The 18553-nt window shown below is 37.7% G+C and overlaps 1 protein-coding gene across 5 annotated transcripts in view; it reads left to right on the top strand.

The window, feature by feature from the left end:
• TERF1 (telomeric repeat binding factor 1) overlaps positions 1–18553 on the top strand; it is a 34704-nt gene that overhangs the window by 4210 nt on the left and 11941 nt on the right. The window contains exons 2-8 of one of the 5 annotated variants that reach the window (XM_047726150.1): positions 2787–2882; positions 6416–6537; positions 7975–8061; positions 11491–11640; positions 12544–12650; positions 16543–16599; positions 18148–18239. In XM_047726150.1, coding sequence (XP_047582106.1) covers positions 2787–2882; positions 6416–6537; positions 7975–8061; positions 11491–11640; positions 12544–12650; positions 16543–16599; positions 18148–18239 — 711 coding nt within the window. The remainder of the gene's footprint in view (positions 1–2786; positions 2883–6415; positions 6538–7974; positions 8062–11490; positions 11641–12543; positions 12651–16542; positions 16600–18147; positions 18240–18553) is intronic. The other 4 variants (XM_047726152.1, XM_047726154.1, XM_047726151.1 and 1 more) reach the window with 4 other exon arrangements.

Raw genomic sequence — 18553 nt, 5'->3', positions numbered from 1 at the left:
GGGGCTATCTTATCAGTCCCTAACATTGGCTAGCAGTAGATGTTTACTAAATATTGAATGAATTGTTTAAATTTTATTTAAGTTTTGTGCTGTCTCTGAATCCTGTTTAATTATATTGCGGCTGTATTTGGTCCAGATAATCTCTAGGATAGCACAAGAGTATGCTATTTTAGAATTTGAAGTAAATACAAACAAATGTATTTGTCTCTTACCTCCTTAGTAACTGCAGGACTGCTTTTTGATTTTGCTAGCTGATTTAATCTTTATATACAACAGCCAAGCCCTGGGTGAAGTATAACAGTGGCACCTTGAGGTTTTACTTTATAAACATTATTTCCTCAGAGAAGCTTTCCTATCTTACCCTCCAGCTAGCTACTAAAACACACTCTAAGGTTTGTTATATTGCACCCACAGCATTCTGTCCTTGTCTTTTTCAGTTTTCCCCATGTTTTTACTTTAATTACTCAATCATTTGTCTTTCATTTCTACATAGTAATAAACTCATTGAGGCCCAGGATTATGGTTTATGCACCATGATACTCACTGCCTAACACAATATCTGGGTGGGCATTCAAGTAGTTGGGAGATTAATATATTTTTTTTAAAGATTTTATTTATTTATTTGACAGAGATCACAAGTAGGCAGAGAGGCAGGCAGAGAGACAGGAAGAGAAGCAGGCCTCCTGCTGAGCAGAGAGACCGATGCTGGGCTCGATCCCAGGACCCCGGGATCATGACCCGAGCCGAAAGCAGAGGCTTTAACCCACTGCCTGGCACAGGGAGATTAATATTAATAAATTTGTTTCTATACATCTGCAGTCTTATTTCTTTGGAGCTAGGGTTGTGGAGAAACAGAGGTTTTGATGGAAAAATAAACTTTTAATTGCTGAGATTGTATCCTGGAAGTTTTTAAACCAATAGCAGAAGGGGATTAGAGGTAGTTGGTAAGCTGGGCCCTAAAATTGCTACCTCTTTCCATGTCTGCCTCCCACCCCCCGCCGTGACTTCCTGTCTCAAACCTAATTACAATAGGGAAGGGAACTATTCTCTTTATTTTGCTAGGTGATGATCTAGACTGGAGATAGAGAAGGGGGTGACCACAAGTTCCCAAGAATGAGGGACATAAGTCCATTCTTTTTTTTTTTTTTTTTTTTAATGATTTTATTTATTTATTTGAGAGAGAGAGAGAGCATGAGAGGAGAGAGAGATCAACGGGAGAAGCAGACTCCCCGCCAAGCAGGGAGTCCGATGTGGGACTCGATCCCACGACTCCAGCATCATGACCTAAGCCGAAGGCAGTTGCTTAACCAACTGAGCCACCCAGGCGCCCCCATAAGTCCATTCTTGTACTGTCTCTGTCTGAGGTACAATCCCTAAGACCCCTATCAAAGGGTAAAAGGTAGCTATATGGACTCAGTTTGCTTCCAGACATTTTCCAGAGCTTTTCTATCTAGCAGTCACCAGTGCACAAAGCAAAAACCAAGACACACCCATGACAGCCCCTTCGAATTTTCAGAGTAAGTGTTAGAGCTGAGCGGCAGCTTTTGAACATTCCTCTTAGATGAGCTGCATTATGATTTTTTTTTTTTTTTTTTGCCCTGAGGAACCACACTCAAGGTGGTTTTAGCCTGGGAATTAGAACATGGAGCACCTTATTCTGCCACCACAAACTCTCCCACCAGCCAGCTTGGCAGGTCTGACCTGCTCACTGTCAGCTTCTCCGCTTGCCCAGGAGCCTCTGCTTAGCAGAGCATTATAGCAGAGTGTTAAGGCGAAAGTGCAGAGCAACCGTTGCCAGAGGTGGCTGCCCTGAGGGAGGTCATGCATCCCTGGGCCCATAGTCCTGGGGGGCTCAGTGTCACACCTGTTGGGACTGCAGGACCAGCTTGACCAGCTTCACTGGCCTCCTGCCTCCCTCTGATGTTATGCTGTGGCCCTCCTGGAGCTTCCGCATCAGGGCTGCCAAATGCTGGAGTTGCCTATTGGGGCAGAGGCTTTATTGCAACATCCCTACGGTGAGAAAGACCAACACACTGTTGGATTCGGCTGTGAGCTCACTTCTTCAGACCCGCACAGCCTCTGGAAAAGGCTTCGGGGCCTAGGGTCTAGTACCCTGTCGCCACCGGGGCCATCCCTGTCTTCGGTCAGCTTGCCCCCCAGTAAATATGTTTTTTTTTAAGTCTTTGTGAACTTAAGAGACTCACTTAACTGAAACCTTGACTGAAATAATATAAAGTATTTCCTATAATAGGAGTTTTAAGGTACAAAATAAGCTTCCAGCTAATGTTTGACACATTTTATAGTTTTGAATCTAATTGTCCCTTTTTTTAGTATAGAGTGCTACTTGTGGAAGTACTATTAAATATTTATTACTCTGCATGTGAAAAACTATTTTATTTTGTAAGTGTTCATTGCTATTTTTTTAAAAAATGCCTGTAAACAAAAAAGCATACAGTTCCCAGTGTGTGACAGTTTTTGTTTGTAACCTATTATTACTCAGCCAACCACACAGAGGTGCTGCTGGGTCAAGTTTGGGTTTTTTTTTTTTTTTTAAAGATTTTATTTATTTATTTGATAGATAGAGATCACAAGCAGGCAGAGAGGCAGGCAGAGAGAGAGAGAGGAGGAAGCAGGCTCCCTGCTGAGCAGAGAGCCTGATGTGGGGCTCGATCCCAGGACCCTGGGATCACGACCTGGGCCGAAGGCAGAGGCTTTAACCCACTGAGCCACCCAGGCGCCCCAAGTTTGGGTTTTTTAAAAAATGTTTTAATGTTTTTCTTTTTCAGCTATTATTCATGGACTGTCCAGTCTAACAGCTTATCAGTTAAGAACGATATACATATGTCAGTTTTTGACAAGAATTGCCTCAGGAAAAGCTCTTGGTAAGTATGTGTTTTTATCTTATTTTGGAAATATTTTAGTCTATACCTAAAGGTAAAACAATGGGAACAGATGAGATCTGTTATTTTTGAGAGTTTGCACAATGTGTTTGGGATGTTCATCTATGCAAGCATATCTAAAGCAACTAAAAGAAATAATAGTTACAGTCTTCTTAGAGCACTGGTTGTCAAACTTAGCTTGCTTCAGAAGTATTAGAGAACTTGTTTAAAAAAAAAAAAAAAAAAACAAAACAAAAACCAGAATTCTCCACCATGAATTCCTGATGAGGTAGGATGGATGGGAGGGGCTGTGGAGTTTGTGTTTGTATTGGAGTTTCCAGATGCTTCTGACACTGCTATTGGTAAGCTATACTTCATGGACTGTCTTTTGGAGAGTTCACCTCATACTAGACTGTATGGTAAGTTTGTGGTGACTCTTACTATCATACACACTTTTTTTTAGTAGCAACTATGATAATTGACACCTCTTATTTGAACTGGATTTCCGCACTTCTTTAGATAGGCGAATATGATTTGTAGCTATAATAGCTCTCTCCTTTATCTCTACAGGTTATTTTAGATTGTAATGGGTAAGCCTGCTTCAGTTAATGAGTAATGCCTAATATTTACAACATGGTCATTTAAAGGACCTCTTGATGCAAATAATTGCATATTTGTAATTGTATAAAACCAATATATTGGTTTTATAATTTACATGATGCTTTCCCAGAGTGCCAGTTGGTAGGTGGTACTTAAAATGAACCAGTTACTTACAGTCCTGTTGTGTTATATGAAGTCCCAGTGTGCTTGTACCATTCTCATGGCCCTCACTATCTAGCTCTGGCTCACATAGCATACTCTCTGGGAGTGAGGCTGGGTCTGGAGTTGGTGCCATGACTGTAAGTGAACAGGACTAGAAGCAGAGTAAATGTTGGCGAGATAGATCTATAAGTAGTCTGGGCCTATAGCTAAAGAAGAAAACCATCTTGATGTGGACACAGAGAATTCCTGATCATGTAGACAATAAGTTAGCATGGTTGTTAATGGTTGTTTTGTAAATTAAAATACGACAATATACTCTAAAGTGCCCAGCTGCATTTCACATACTAGCAGTTGTTCAGTAGTTCTTACTTTCTCCCCTGACAACCCTTCCTCCAACCTGTCTTTTCATTCTGAAAAGAAATGCAGATTTTATGTGTAACCCTACTAATCTTGAAATTCACCAGGATCCCCCTTTTAAGTATATCTTAGAATAGGCCGTCAGTTATCAAGAATCAGTGTATTTCACCATAATGAGCTCAAGTGAAGCAGCAAAATTTTAATTTATATGTTGGATTTTTAGCTATACATAACTCTTTTGTCTTATTTTTAAGTGGTTGCTCAACAGCAGCACTGCCTAATAGAAAAATCATGTGAACTACATATGTAATTGAAAAGAAATAGGTGGAATTAATTTTAGCAGTATCCTACTTATCCCAATATTTCTAAAATATATATCAACATGTAATCCATATAAAACATGTTAATGGGATATTTTACCCCTTTTTTTGCAGTAAGTCTTTGAAATCTGGGGTATATTTGATACTTAAAGTGCATCTCAGTTTGCAGTTAGCCATATTTTAACAGCTCATTAATTATATACGGCCAGTGGCTACCATATTAGCTTTAGTTTCCTGCTGCAGATAGCTTTAAAATATGGTAAATGTCTTGAAGGGGAAATGTTTGTCTATGGCAGCCACCCTCATCTCATGGAACTTTATTTTTTAAGATACGTGCAACTCTGGGAGACTTCCCTTCCTTTCCACTCCAGCTTTCTATAGCACCCAGAACTCAGCAGATGTCTTGAGGGGAAAACCAACCATGTGTTTTCAGTTCCTCTAGTTTCCAGTCCACCAAAGTAGCCCTAAGGAAACCACCAGAAGCTTTTCCTCATTTTCTTAACCCAGTGAAATCTCCCTGCCTGGAATACACTGAATCCTCATCCTTATAAGCAAATATGGCCAGGGAAGAAAAGCTGCAAATCATTGACTAATTCCTGGAAATGTAGTTCATGTGGTTCTCTTTGCTTCCATCACTATCCCATGTCTTTTAGCAATATGATTTTGCAACTTACTCCACTTTTTTCTAGTTGTAACAAGAGTGTTGGCCTACTGTAATATCCTATATTCTACCAGAAGGAGAAAGGCTACTCTAAAATTTTTGAAGTTAAGATCTAACATAGGTACATTTTTTTCTGTATCCCACATTTATAAGAAGGCAGCAGATTAATGAGATGGGTTAGATAATGTCAGTCAAGAAAGACTTAGTAGGAAATATAAATACTGAAATGAGTTTTTAAAAGAAAAACAAATGTGAAATGAAGATGGATTAGGCAGTCTGCCCTTCCATTTCATGCTTTCCAGCACATAGTCTAGCCTTACCAGGCATCTTGTTATTCCTGAAACATACCTTTTTTCTGAGATAAAGTGGTTTTTAAGGGTTCTGGTGTCTGTTTTCTGCTACTCGCTAACTGAGTGACCGAAATCTCAGGTTCTACTTTATAAGACAGGGTTGGTAATGTTATAAACCCTTTTTTTTTTTTTAAAGATTTTATTTATTTGACAGACAGAGATCACAAGTAGGCAGAGAGGCAGGCAGAGAGAGGAGGAAGCAGGCTCCATGCTGAGCAGAGAGCTGGGTGCGGGGCTCGATCTCAGGACCCTGGGATCATGACCTGAGCCAAAGGCAGAGGCTTTAACCCACTGAGCCACCCAGGCGCCCCGAGTGTGAATATCTTTTGTCCTCTTCCTTATGTTCTACTGCTGCCTTTCTGAAATATTCTTCCCATCCTTCTCCTCTTCACTTAGTTATCTCCTGTTTATACTCGATGTCCCAGTTTGGATGGTTTCTCTTTCATAAAGGATTCTTTTGTTAGTATCCTTTCATAGAGCTGGTCTTCTTGGAAAACACAGATGCATGGGCTCTACCCTGTACTAATAAAATCAGTCTCTAAAGGATGGGTCGAGGCATCTGCATTTTTATAAAAGCTCCTCAGGTGATTTTGAGGTATAGGTAGGTTTGAGAAGCACTGGCATAACACATAATTCTAGTAGAGTACCAGTCACATTGGTTTGTCTTTCTTCATAGCTAGCATGTAAGTTTCATAAGGTCAGGAACTGTTTCTTCTTCCTGGTCAGATCCTAAGTATCTGGTATAGGGCCTGGAATATAAAGAGACTTTCTTTGTATATGAATTATATTTTTATGTTTAAAATGTTGGATAAACAATGAGAAGATAACAGGAAATTGTTTCTACAAAGTAGGAGTTGTTGAAACTGCTAACATTTAAATTGCATGCTCCTTCCAGTTTTTCAAAGGAAAAAAAAAGGAAATTAACTTGTAAGTTATATCACTTGCCTAAAGTGTTGTATACAGGAATAGTACCTGGCACATAGTATATACTCAGTAAATATTTAAAGAACTGAAATCATAAAAAATTGACAAAATAAGGTTCTGCTTAGCTTCCTAAGTTACTTATTTTTGTTCTGGTTTTAAAAGATGCACAGTTTGAAACTGATGAACGAATTACACCCTTGGAATCAGCCCTGATGATTTGGGCTTCAATTGAAAAAGAACATGACAAACTTCAAGAAGAAATAGAGAATTTAGTTAAAATTCAGGTATGTGTTACATTATTATTACTATTTTGCATATAACATCAAAAGAAATTAAGAGCCACTTAAGAGAAGTTGAGCAGTAAACCCAAAGTAAAATTTAATATAATAATTCTCTTCAGAAATTTGACCTTTGGTTAATAATCTTCATGCAAGCTCTGAGAACTGGGACTTAATGTTTGCTACCTAAGTATATATTGCCCCCACATGAGAAAATACATCACATTGATTTAAAGATCACAAAGCAACTTTCAAAAACAAATGGCTTGTGCTCTCACAATTTCTATTCAAGGTTACAAATATAAAAAAAAATATTTAAAAAGAAATCAATGGATTTTTGTAAATAGGAGAATGTAAAACTTTAGATATGTAGAGGGAATTTTAGAAGTCACCTATTAAAGAGTGAGAAGCTAAAACAGTCATTCAAAGATACAGTAGCAGAGAAAATATGTTTTGCTAGCAGGCAAAGGAAATACTAAGGATTGTTCTAATTAAATATATTTGTCCTCATTTTTAGAAAATTATTTTATGGTGGGGTAGGAGAGAAAATCTGAATGATCTCTCACCTTCCCGCAAATTAATTATTGTTAGTTTGGTGACTGCCATGTAGAATTAAAACCGGAAGAGAATGGCAGAAATATGACTACTACTTTAAAGAATTTCAGCCTGGGACAAAGAAGTGTTTTATATTATCTCAGTTTTGGGGGGTTCCAGAGAAGGAGGCCATCATTTTATACTAGTATAACATTGAATGGGTTACCATAAATACACAGCAGACACGTAATACATTGCATACTATTTGTCAGGTACTGTTCTAGGCACTTTTCACATAGAAATCCAATCCTTACGGCAACCCTATGAATAGGTACTAGTATCTCCGCCATTTTACATACAAAGAAACAGAGGCACACGAGGTTAAATAGCTTACCAGAGCTACCCAGATGATATTGGTAATTCCCTGTTTTACTATATACATTATCAGAAAGGCCAGATTATCAAATGCTCATTCAGAAGCATCTGGTTTCCTAGGTTTCTATTAGAAATTTTCCAGGGATTCTAACTAGCTAATTTTATGTATCCTAATCATACATGCCAGCTACCTCCGATTTCATTTACCTTTTGCCCAAGTTAATATTTAGGTGGGTCCTAAATGTACATAATCTAGCTCCTTATTTATTTATTAATGTCTGCCTTTAATTGGCCTAAATTCGAAAGAGCTAGAATGCTGTGCATTTATCAGTAAATATGCAAGGGGCCAGTGAAACATTTTTTACATCTTTTTCAAACCACAGTTACTTCATCTTTGAAAAGCTATTTTATGTCCTGTATCAGAATTTTTAAGTAAAGTAGTTTAGACTTAACAGGACTTATTTCAATATTAAGCAATAGTTATACATTTTAAAAAAGCAATCTAAGGTTTGTATTTGTCATCTTGTCTTTTAGGCTATAGCTGTTTGTATGGAAAATGGCAATTTTAAAGAAGCAGAAGAAGTCTTTGAAAGAATATTTGATGACCCGAATTCTTATGAGGTAGTTTATAATAGAATCAGAATTTTAGAATTGTTTATATGGAGTGAGGTAAATGAAAGAACACTGGAGAAAGAAAGTGATGCTTTATCTTTTAAAAACTATAGAACAGTGCTGTCCAATAGAAATATAATTGCAAGTCACATGTGTGTTAGTAGCTACATTAAAAAAGTTAAACTAGTGAAACGGATTTTAATATTTCATTTAGCCCAATATATCCAGAAACATCATTTTTAACATTTAATCAACATTTAAAAATATTGAGGGGATATTTTATACTCTCTTTTTTGTACTGAGTCTTTGAAATCTGGTGTGTATTTTATACCTATGTCTAAATTCAGGTCTCACATTTCAGAGGCTCAGTAACTACCTGTGGCTAATGGCTACCATATTGGGCAGCACAGGTACAGAAAAAAAGCTTTTTTTTTTAAGATTTTATTCATTTATTTGAGACAGAGAGAAAGAGAGCACATGCATGGGCAGGTGGGAGGGGCAGAAGCAGGCTCCATGCTGGTCTGGGAGCCTAGTGGCCCTGGGGTCATGACCTGGACTAAAGGCAGCCAGTTAACCTACTGGGCCACCCAGGCACTCCCAGAAAAAAAAGAAAAAAACAACATTATAATTAACTTGTTTTTCTAGAGGGTTCTTACATGATCATTAGTAGTTTATGTGTTTATGTCTAATGTTAAGATCAATTGAACTTAGTTCTTTAAATATTAAAAATAAAATGTTGGAATAAATTGAGCTTATTTTTACTTAAAGAAATAAAAAATAGTTTTATACACTTTTAGTGAACTTTTTATTGAACAGTAGCATACTATTAGTAGCATACATGTACAAGTGTATAAAAAGATGTGTTTTTGCGAAAGAAACATGCTTTTGTAATGACCTCCTAGGTCAGGAAAATGAACATTGCCCACACCCTCCCGTCACTGTCCCTCCCATCTTTTCAAGGATAGCCATTATCCTGACTTGTAACATCCAAGATTAGTTCTACTTGTTTCCATATTTTATGTAATGTAATCATTTAGCAAGGGTTTGTTTTTGTTTTTGTTTTAGATTTTATTTATTTGACAGAGACAGCGAGAGAGGGAACACATGCAGGGGGAATGGGAGAGGGAGAAGCAGACTCCCTCTGAGCAGGGAGCCCAATGCAGGGCTGGATCCCAAGACGCTGGGATCATGACCCGAGCCAAAGGCGGACACTTAATGACTGAGCCACCCAGGTGCCCCCATATAGCAAGTTTATGTGAGATTGATCCATGGTGTTGCTTGTAACAACAGTTGACTTAGTCTCATTGTTCCATTATTAGAATATGCAACTTAGGGATGCCTGGGTGGCTCAGTGTGTTAAAGCCTTTGCCTTCAGCTCAGGTCATGATTCCAGGGTCCTGGGATCGAGCCCCACATCGGGGTCTGCTTAGCAGGGAGTCTGCCTCCCCCCTCAATCTGCCTGCCTCTCTGCCTACTTGTGATCTTTGTCAAATAAATAAATAAAATCTTTAAAAAAAATAAAAAAGAATACTACTGTTGAGAAACATTTGATTTACTTCCAGTTTGGGGCTGTTACCTTCTTTTACACATCTTTTGTAGAACAAATAATACGTGTTTCTGTTAGATATATACTTAGAAATAGAATTGATGGGTTGTAAGATATACATATACTCGGTTTTAGTAGATTCTGCCAAACAGTTTTCCAAAGTGGTTATGTTATATCCGTTTGCTCAGTAGTGTGGAAGAGTTCCACTTGCTTCACAGACCTGCTCTGTAGTTTTCCTTATAGTCATTCTGGCAAATATGTAGTAGCATCACATTGGGTTTTGGTTTCTCTTCCTTTGACTAGTGAAGTTGAGCACCTTTGAGCACACTTGTGTAGAGTTGGAGGTGATCACCTTAATCTGTTGAGGGACTGAGTGGAGTCAAGAGAAGGTTGAAGTTTTATTAAGGCTCCGTTTATTTCTAATTTGCTTTTGTTTCCAAAGTATAAACCTCCACAGAGATTCCACCTGAAAGCTTGATGTGTTTATTGGGTTCCATGCCCCCTACTTTTTTGCCTTAACATGTGAGGTTACTGAGAAACCCCACTCTGTACAACACAGAAAAAAAAAAAAAAAGCTTACAGCCAGTAAGTGTAAAAGGAAATGCTTAACCTCACTAGCATGAGTAATCAGGGCAATCCCAAGTAATGTATTGAAATAGTATTAACTAAACCTCAGGCTGGCAATGATTAAAATACGTTAGAATACTAACAGTTGACTCAAGGAGTGGAGAAATGGTAAGGCTGCCATACCTTCTCAGTCCTGTAGATTAGCTCATAAACTTTGGAGAGCATTTTAGCAAAATCTGAGTATACATTCCAGCACTTCTACTTCTAGATAAGTCCCTAGAGTGACTTTTTTATTTTTACTGCACATTTTAAAAGCCATGAAGATTTTCTTTTAAAGATTTATTTTAGAGAGAAAGCACGTGCATCCAAGTGGTGGGGGGAAGGACAGAGGTAGAAGGAGAGTTTTAAGCAGACTCCCCATTGAGTACAGAGCCCAACTTGGGACTCATTCCCAGGACCCCGGGATCATGACTTGAGCTGAAATCAAGAGTTGGTCACTCAGCTAACTGAGCCACCCAGGCACCCCTAAAAGCCTTGAAGTTTTATTAAAAAAAAAAAAAAAAAAAACAGGTCCCACTAAGACAGTTGGTCTGGAGTAGAGACTAAGAAGTAGAATTTTTTGAAGGTCTGGGAGCTTTTACTGTGCAACCAGTCTTGAAAGAACTGATGTCCAAGACAAGCTTGTCCTGTGCACAAGAAGACCTATAGAAAAATGTTTGAACAGTATAGCAGTAATAGAAAATAGCTTTTAAATGCTTTCAGAAGGCTGGAAGAATGGATGAATAAAGGCTATTTTTGATAAGTGGAATGTTGTAATAAGAGTGAAAGTAGCTAGTCCTATAAAAATCAAATCAATGTGGATAAATGTCACAGAGTTGAGCAAATATAGCAAGTTTCGGAAAAATACGCATATGCTAAATAGTACCATATATTTTTATGGTTACCTTCATTCTTAGTGCAAGTGTAAAGGAATGTGTGGATATGGTAAATTCTAATTTAGGATAATGGCTGCCTTGAGGAGAGGAGAAGCTAGAGGTGTAATCATTATGGTAGAAAAAGAGGGCTTCAGTTGTACAGATGATGTTTTATTTCTTAAATTTGGCAATGGACTTTCAAGTTCATAATTTATTTTTAAATCCTTATGTATGTGAAATACAAAGTAGTTTAAGTAAGAAAAAAATACATTGATAGGCCATTTAAAACAGAATTTTTAAAAATCTCATGTGTCTTTGAGTTTATAATGTGTTTTTTTATTTAAATAAGACAACATTTCTACCATCTTATTTGTGATTTACATGTTAATTCATTTTTCCTATTGTCTTTAGCCTTTAAAAAGGAAATTGCATAAGATAATCTCTCAGAGAGATACATTCCACTCAATTTTTCAGCACTTCAGCTACAACAACATGATGGAGAAAATTAAGAGTTATGTGAATTCTGTGATAAATGAAAAATCATCAGCCTTTCTTATGAAGGTATGCATACTTCAGAGAGACTCTAACAATAGAGTAAGGAGAGAATATTATAATAAAGGAGAATACTTGAAATAGAAATCCTTAAAAACTAATCAGAATTTTATTTAGTGATTTTTGTAGAATGACAAACTGTTATAATTAGTGAATCTAAAGGGTTTATTGGTGATCTTTGTAGTATTTTTAAACTTTTTTGAAATAAGAGTTGGGGAAATTTTTCAAAATAGAAAGTTGAGGGGAGAATAGATCAAAGGAATTTTTAACATGTTTTTAGAAAAAAGAATTAGACTGAAGAAGGACCTTTAGAAAGATTTTTTTTCCTAACATTTTATCCTCAGTCTTGGCCTCAAAAAGTTTTAACTTATGTTATAGGGGAGCACTGATTAATTGAGTATAAATACCTGGAATTTTTATTTTTTAATTGTTATTTAATTGTTAAGAGTTTGTTTAGAGAGGCAGGGGAGAGAGAGAATCCCAAGCGCACTCTGTGCAGAGCAAGGAGCCTGACGCAGGGCTCAATCCCACGACGCTGAGATGATGACCTGAGCCTGAATCAGGAGGCAGATGCTTAACAGACTGAGTCACCCAGCTGCTTCTATCTGGACTTTTTATTGATTTTTTTTTTCCTAAGTAACCTTTTATCTTAAAATTGCCTACTAAGTGCCCCATGTATCAAACAGATGTACAAAGAAATCTTCTCTGTAAGACTTATAAACCAAGCAGGTGACTAAAGCAGCTGCTGTTGATGATAGTTACTGGAGAAAACACAACACAGTCCCTTTCTTGACCGGTAGTGACCAGATACTTTAGTTATGACTATCAAAGAATTAGACGGCTTAATTTTAATGTTACTTGTTGAGAATGGTGTAATGGATTCCTTTCTCTTCAACAACTCCATTTTTTAAGGCAGCAGCAAAAGTAGTGGAAAGTAGAAGGGCAAGAACAACTCAAGATAAACCTAATGGTAACAATGTTGAAGTGGAAACTGAAGCTAATTTGGATGTAGGAAAAAGGTTTGTAAATTCATTAATATATTTTTGTTTCATGGATTCATGTTTATGTGAAAGTGTTGCTAATGAGCCATTTTTTAAAAAATAATTTATTATAGAGGGTATGTTTTACTGATTAGTAACATTTGGATATTTGGAGTACTGTACAGTTACTTTATAATTTATACAAATTGTTGTATATACTAAGCAAAATAGTACAGTTTAAATAGTGTGAGTAATACCATTTACCATCCTCAGGCAACGTATGCTCTGGAACAGTGTTGAGGTTGGAAACTTGAATCCTCTATGTCCCTTAGATCTCAGATCCCACATGCCATCGTCAGTGTGCCTCACTATACTAAGGGTTATTCTAGTATTTTTTTTTTTTTAAGATTTTATTTCTTTATTTGACAGAGAGAGAGATCACAAGTAGGCAGAGAGAGAGAGAGAGAGAGAGAGAAGGAAACAGGCTCTCCTCTGAGCAGAGAGCCTGACTCGGGACTCGATCCCAGGACTCTGGGATCATGACCTGAGCCGAAGGCAGAGGCTTTAACCCACTGAGCCACCCAGGTGCCCCTTTAGTATTTTAAGATACTGTTTGTGGGGCACCTGGGTGGCTCAGGTGGTTAAGCATCTGCCTTCGGCTCAGGTCATGATCTCCAGGTCCTGGGAACAGAGCCCCATATAGGGCTCCTGGCTCAGTGGGGAGTCTGCTTTTCCCTCTGCCTCTTCCCCTGCTTGTGCTCTCTCTCTCTCTCTCTCTCTTTCTCTCAAATGAATAAATAAAATCTTTAAAAAAAAGAAAAAAAGATACTGTTCCTACATCTTCAGTAGTAGCCTAACCACTTCATCTGGTGCTGAACTGAAGAAATTGTGATTTGCTTCAGTGCTGGAGGGAAATGGGCTGTGTTGGTCCTACACATAGTAGTCCCCCTTGTCTGCTGGGGGATGCATTCCAAGACCCCCCGTGGAGGCCTGAAACCACAGGAAGTACCAAACTCTATATATACTATATTTTTTAAAAAATTTTTTTAATTATTTTATTTTATTATTATTTTTAAGATTTTTATTTATTTATTTGACAGACAGAGATCACAAGTAGGCAGAGAGGCAGGCAGAGAGAGAGAGGAGGAAGCAGGCTCCCCGCTGAGCAGAGAGCCCAATGTGGGGCTCGATCCCAGGACTCCGGGATCATGACCCGAGCCGAAGGCAGAGGCTTTAACCCACTGAGCCACCCAGGCACCCCTATATACTATATTTTTAACTATATATATATATGTGATAAAGTTTATAAATTAGATACAGTAAGAGATTAACAACAACAATAGAACAGTATAATGTAATAAAAGTTATGTGATTGTGGTCTCTTCTCTCTCAGAACATCTGAGTTCTGAGACAGTGTGAGGATGTGAGCTGATAAAATGCCTACGTGATAAGATGAAGCAAGAAGAACAATGCAGGCATCATGACCTGGTCATCATGACATAGTGTTAGGCTGGTGAGATCGTCAAGAGGAGGATCATCTTCCAGGTGCAGTTGGCCATGGGTAACAAAAACTGGAAAGCAAAACCACAGATAAGGGGGACTGCTGTATTGAGAGACAAAATCAGTCTCCAAAATTATTTCTTTAGGGATTTTCAAGGGTAATTTTTACCTTTTGTTTTGGCTTTAGAAGCTAACCTTATTGAAGAAGATAAACTCTACCACTATCAAGTTCTCTTCTGTTGAACCTGTGGTCCATTGCCTCTATTCTTATACCCTTAACCCAAGGCCACATGTCAAATCCGTGTCGTCTCTGGATGAATGGATTTGGCAGTGGGTGTAATATCACTCTTTTTTCTTGGTCCTGTGACTTGAGTGCTGCAGGCTCCTCATCTCAACTACTTATATAGAGGTGGGGATGGGGGTTCAAGTTGGACGGACATGCATTGCTTATACCTCAGGACTAAGCTTAGTCATTATTGTCTATCCTTTTCCCTACCTATCTGTGATCTGCTCCCTCACTGGTCTTCCACCAAACTCTATTAAGGTCTTATTATTTTCTAAGATCCATTTTAAGAAGTAGAGGTCATTTTTATTGGCTAAATTATTTCATTCTGTTTAGGAAATCAAAGTTAAATAGTAATACCAAAACCAAGTACTTGTGGAGCCTAGCCTTCCAGCCCAGTGTAATACTGCTTTAAAATCAAATTAAAACTTGCTATGATTCCTGCAGATAGCGAACACATTTCCTATGTACTCATGTAGACTGCTCACTTACTTCAGATGCCTCTCACACAAGACGCAGTTTAATGTGTGAGCAGAACTGTTGATGTTCTCGTCTGTCTCTCTGTATCCTGACTCTCCTCACACGTCCAGTTAACTCCCCAAGTGTTGTAAATCCCATCCCCATGCTTCTTTAATATAGTCTTTCTTATTACTTGTATCCTAGGTTATTACTTAGCTTTGTACCATATAAATCCATCTTTGACATGACTTCTAGAATTAGTGTCCCACAAAAATAAACCTATTTAAATCACTTTCCAACTTAATAATCTCTTTTGGCTTTCTTTTTCCTACTAGATGAGTTAGAGTTCATTGGCATGGCAAGCCTTACAAGGCCCCTTTCTGGTTTTTTTGTTTGTTTGTTTTTCATATATAACCTTATCCCTAAGCTTATCCTCCCCTGCCCACATACATGGTACTTTCTAGCAACACAGAATTTCATCCTGATCCTCAAATATTAAAAGCTTTTTCATGCCTGTCTCTTGCTTCAATTTTGAATTCCCCTCTTTTTGTTGTCTCAAAGCAGCCCCTTACTTGCCATTCAGGGCCTAGCTCAAAGATCCCCTATGTTTTACTGAGCTCTCTGATCAGTTGTCACTTCTGTGCTCCTACAGCATTGAGTCACATTTCTATAAAAGGACTTCTCTTGGATGGTAACATACCTATTTATCTTTTTGTATTTCTCACTAGACTGAGAATCTTTCAAAGTTTCTTAATTAGCTGTGTATCCTTGGTACTTAGTTCATTACCTGGTGTATATTAGAATTTGCAATGCACTAGACCCAGAGAATAAAACTAGAGACAAAATGAAGATCAAGAACCAAGCAAATCTCAAGACCACCCTGGAGCAAATAGAATCAGAACAAGTAAAGCATCAGATTCACCAGTATCAGGACAAAAATCAGCAGGACACAGGTGAACAAGGGTAGAATCAGAAATGTGATTGTGAAATCAGACAAATAATAGGAAAGATGAAACCTTCATATCAGTGGTAAATGAAATAAAAACTTTGATAAAGCTTATAAACTATTTTGAGGCAATAAGAATTATAGACAGGAAACAGGAACTGAGGCAGACATTACATAATTTGTTGTTAAAATGTATAGACTTAAATGCTGAAGAAGTTGAGATGGAAGCCTCATGGAGGGGTGAGTATTGTGCAGGTCCTTGAAGGATAGTTAGGATATTTACAGTTGGACGAAGAGGAAATGTCATTTTAGGATAGAAGAATAGTTCCAGTGAAGGCACAAAGGTGTAAATGGTTATGCTGTGTTTGTGGAAGCTAAGTTTAACTTGGGGCGGGACTTGTTAAAAAGTTCAGTTGGAGCCTAGTGGGGAGGGCAAGAAATTAAACTTAAATCCATGGAAATAAAGAGACATGGGAGAGTTTTTGAAAGAGTGACATGAATGCCTGATTACAACATTAATTCTGCTTAACTTAATGTTTGTGAAAGCTTGATTTACTATCTGGTAAGTACATCTGGGCAAAATTATCCATGTTGTAATGGCCTCTGTACGTCCTGATGTTACCAGGGTTTCTTTCCAAAGATACTTTGTATAAATTGAAATATGACTTGATTATGTAGTAAGTATTGACCTTGTGAAAAGTTTCTTTTGTTTACATTCTTACATATTTTTTCTTTTTTTAAAGTGTTAGTGACAAACAGTCTGCAACTGACTTCTCAGGGGGTACAGTGTCCTTATTGAGGTGAAGTACATGGACATTTTTCTTTTCTGTCTTTAAGATTTTTGATTGAAGTACTTCATGCCGACCTAGATGTTTTATAATAACTGTCATGTTGATGGTGTAATTTAGAGAATATCGTAGGTGCCTGATTATCTCAACATATATTCAAGACCTTCATGTGTCTTGAAGTTCCAAACTATGGAGACCTGCCTCTGGGATCCTGAGTTCTTACACATTGTTTCCACAAGGCCATTATTGGCATACATGTATAGGGAGTGCTTGAACTTAAAGCATATGTTTAATAAACTCTTACTCTGTCCTAGAAACAAGGTTATGTTGCCAGGGGTTTGGGGGCAGTTACTTTTCTGATGAATATCTCAAATTCTAATTTTATGAAATTACTTGAAACACTGTGTTTAATCTACTAGAAATTTTGTGACAGACAATATAATGTGGCTCAGAGAACAAAAGGTCTACATCAATGATTTTAGAGATAGAGCAGTTAGGATGCTGAATAGGAACCATAGTGGGAGGTTTTGATTTAGTGTGGGGGAGGAAGTCATTGGAAATGAGGAATTGAGAGGTCAGGATTATATATGGGTTATCCACAAGAACATGGAAATAACATGATAAAACCATCACTTGAGTGTAGAAAAAGATCCATGAATGAAAAAAAAGTGTTTGCAAGGGTCTGAATAACTCTGAAGTATGGTAGACGTTGATACACATTAGTAGAATGAATCCACAAGGGCTAAGATTTCTTATGGAGGCAGGATCCTGAAAGTGGCGTTTGTTAGGAAATGGAAAGTATAGACACCCACCTCTGGGACCCTGTGTTCAAAGAAGGTAGAATTCTGGCCGGTCTACTTGAGCAAGCCACAGAGAAATATTCTCTGTAAGGGAGATTTTAGGCGAAGCGAAGAGGTAGGAAAACTGGTAAAGGGGTTGAGAATGGCATTCCAGAGCACAATAGAAAGTTTTGGGAGGAAGGGAACGGATTAGTAGGTTTCATGCATGGGTACTTAGGTAATGATACAGATTTTAGGTGGTGATAAAATCATTTCCTAAGTTTAGGTGAACTAATTTTTTTCATCTAAACTAGCTCCTTTATAAAATTGGAATAATACCAACTTTGCAGGGTTGTCAAAATTTTGCCACACTCTGTTTCCAAACAACCTTCATTTCAAAAACACTCCTTTTGGAAGCTGTGAAGATAAGTGATACCTACCATTATGTGTAAAGGAATTTTAGAATTTAGGAGAGAATGAAAGTTAATAGCTGATAGTCTGAGGATTTTTTTTTTTTTCTTCACCTATCTAATTAGAAGGCCAAAAGAAGCTTGATTTCTAAGTAGCTAAGATGGAGAAAATAAGTGATGGGAGGAGAGGGAAAGTTAGACAACAGAAATTTTAAGAGGCCAAAAGTTAAGATAGAGCACTCAGAGCACCAGAGGAAACAGGCCAAAGTACAAGAAGGTCCTAAAATAGAGATTAAGACAAGTCAGCTACCTTCTTTCATTACTTTTCTACTCTTTGTGGAACCAATCCCATGCTTTTTTGTTCAATTTAGGTGTCACAAGAAGCTCATTCTATCTAAGTCAAAACACGGAAGCCAACAACAGGATTTTAGAAGGGAAGAAGAAAGAATGGAAATTCTTCAAAGTGAGTACTCATAGTACAGTTTTAGAAGTAGAGAATTGATGTGTCCTTGAAAGTGGTCCAGTCCTTGCCCCCTCCCTACTACAACACCCAGAGACACTTCAGAAAACCGAAGCACAAAGGATTAAATGCCATACCTTCTTAGAGTTAGAAAGTTATTACTTAATTTAAAAAGTTAGCCCTTCTGATTGCCTAGCTTAGAGTACTCATGCTATGATGGTACACTGCTTTTCTACCTTAACGTTATTCAGCAACTTGAAATATTTACTTAATCTGAAACATACCATTGTTATCATGATAGTTATGTTCTGTAAAGT

This window comes from Lutra lutra, chromosome 4 (assembly GCF_902655055.1).
Source record: "Lutra lutra chromosome 4, mLutLut1.2, whole genome shotgun sequence".
Classification (NCBI taxonomy): Eukaryota; Metazoa; Chordata; class Mammalia; order Carnivora; family Mustelidae; genus Lutra; species Lutra lutra.
The sequence above is the reverse complement of the archived record's forward strand: the minus strand, read 5'-3'. Positions and strand labels throughout refer to the sequence as shown.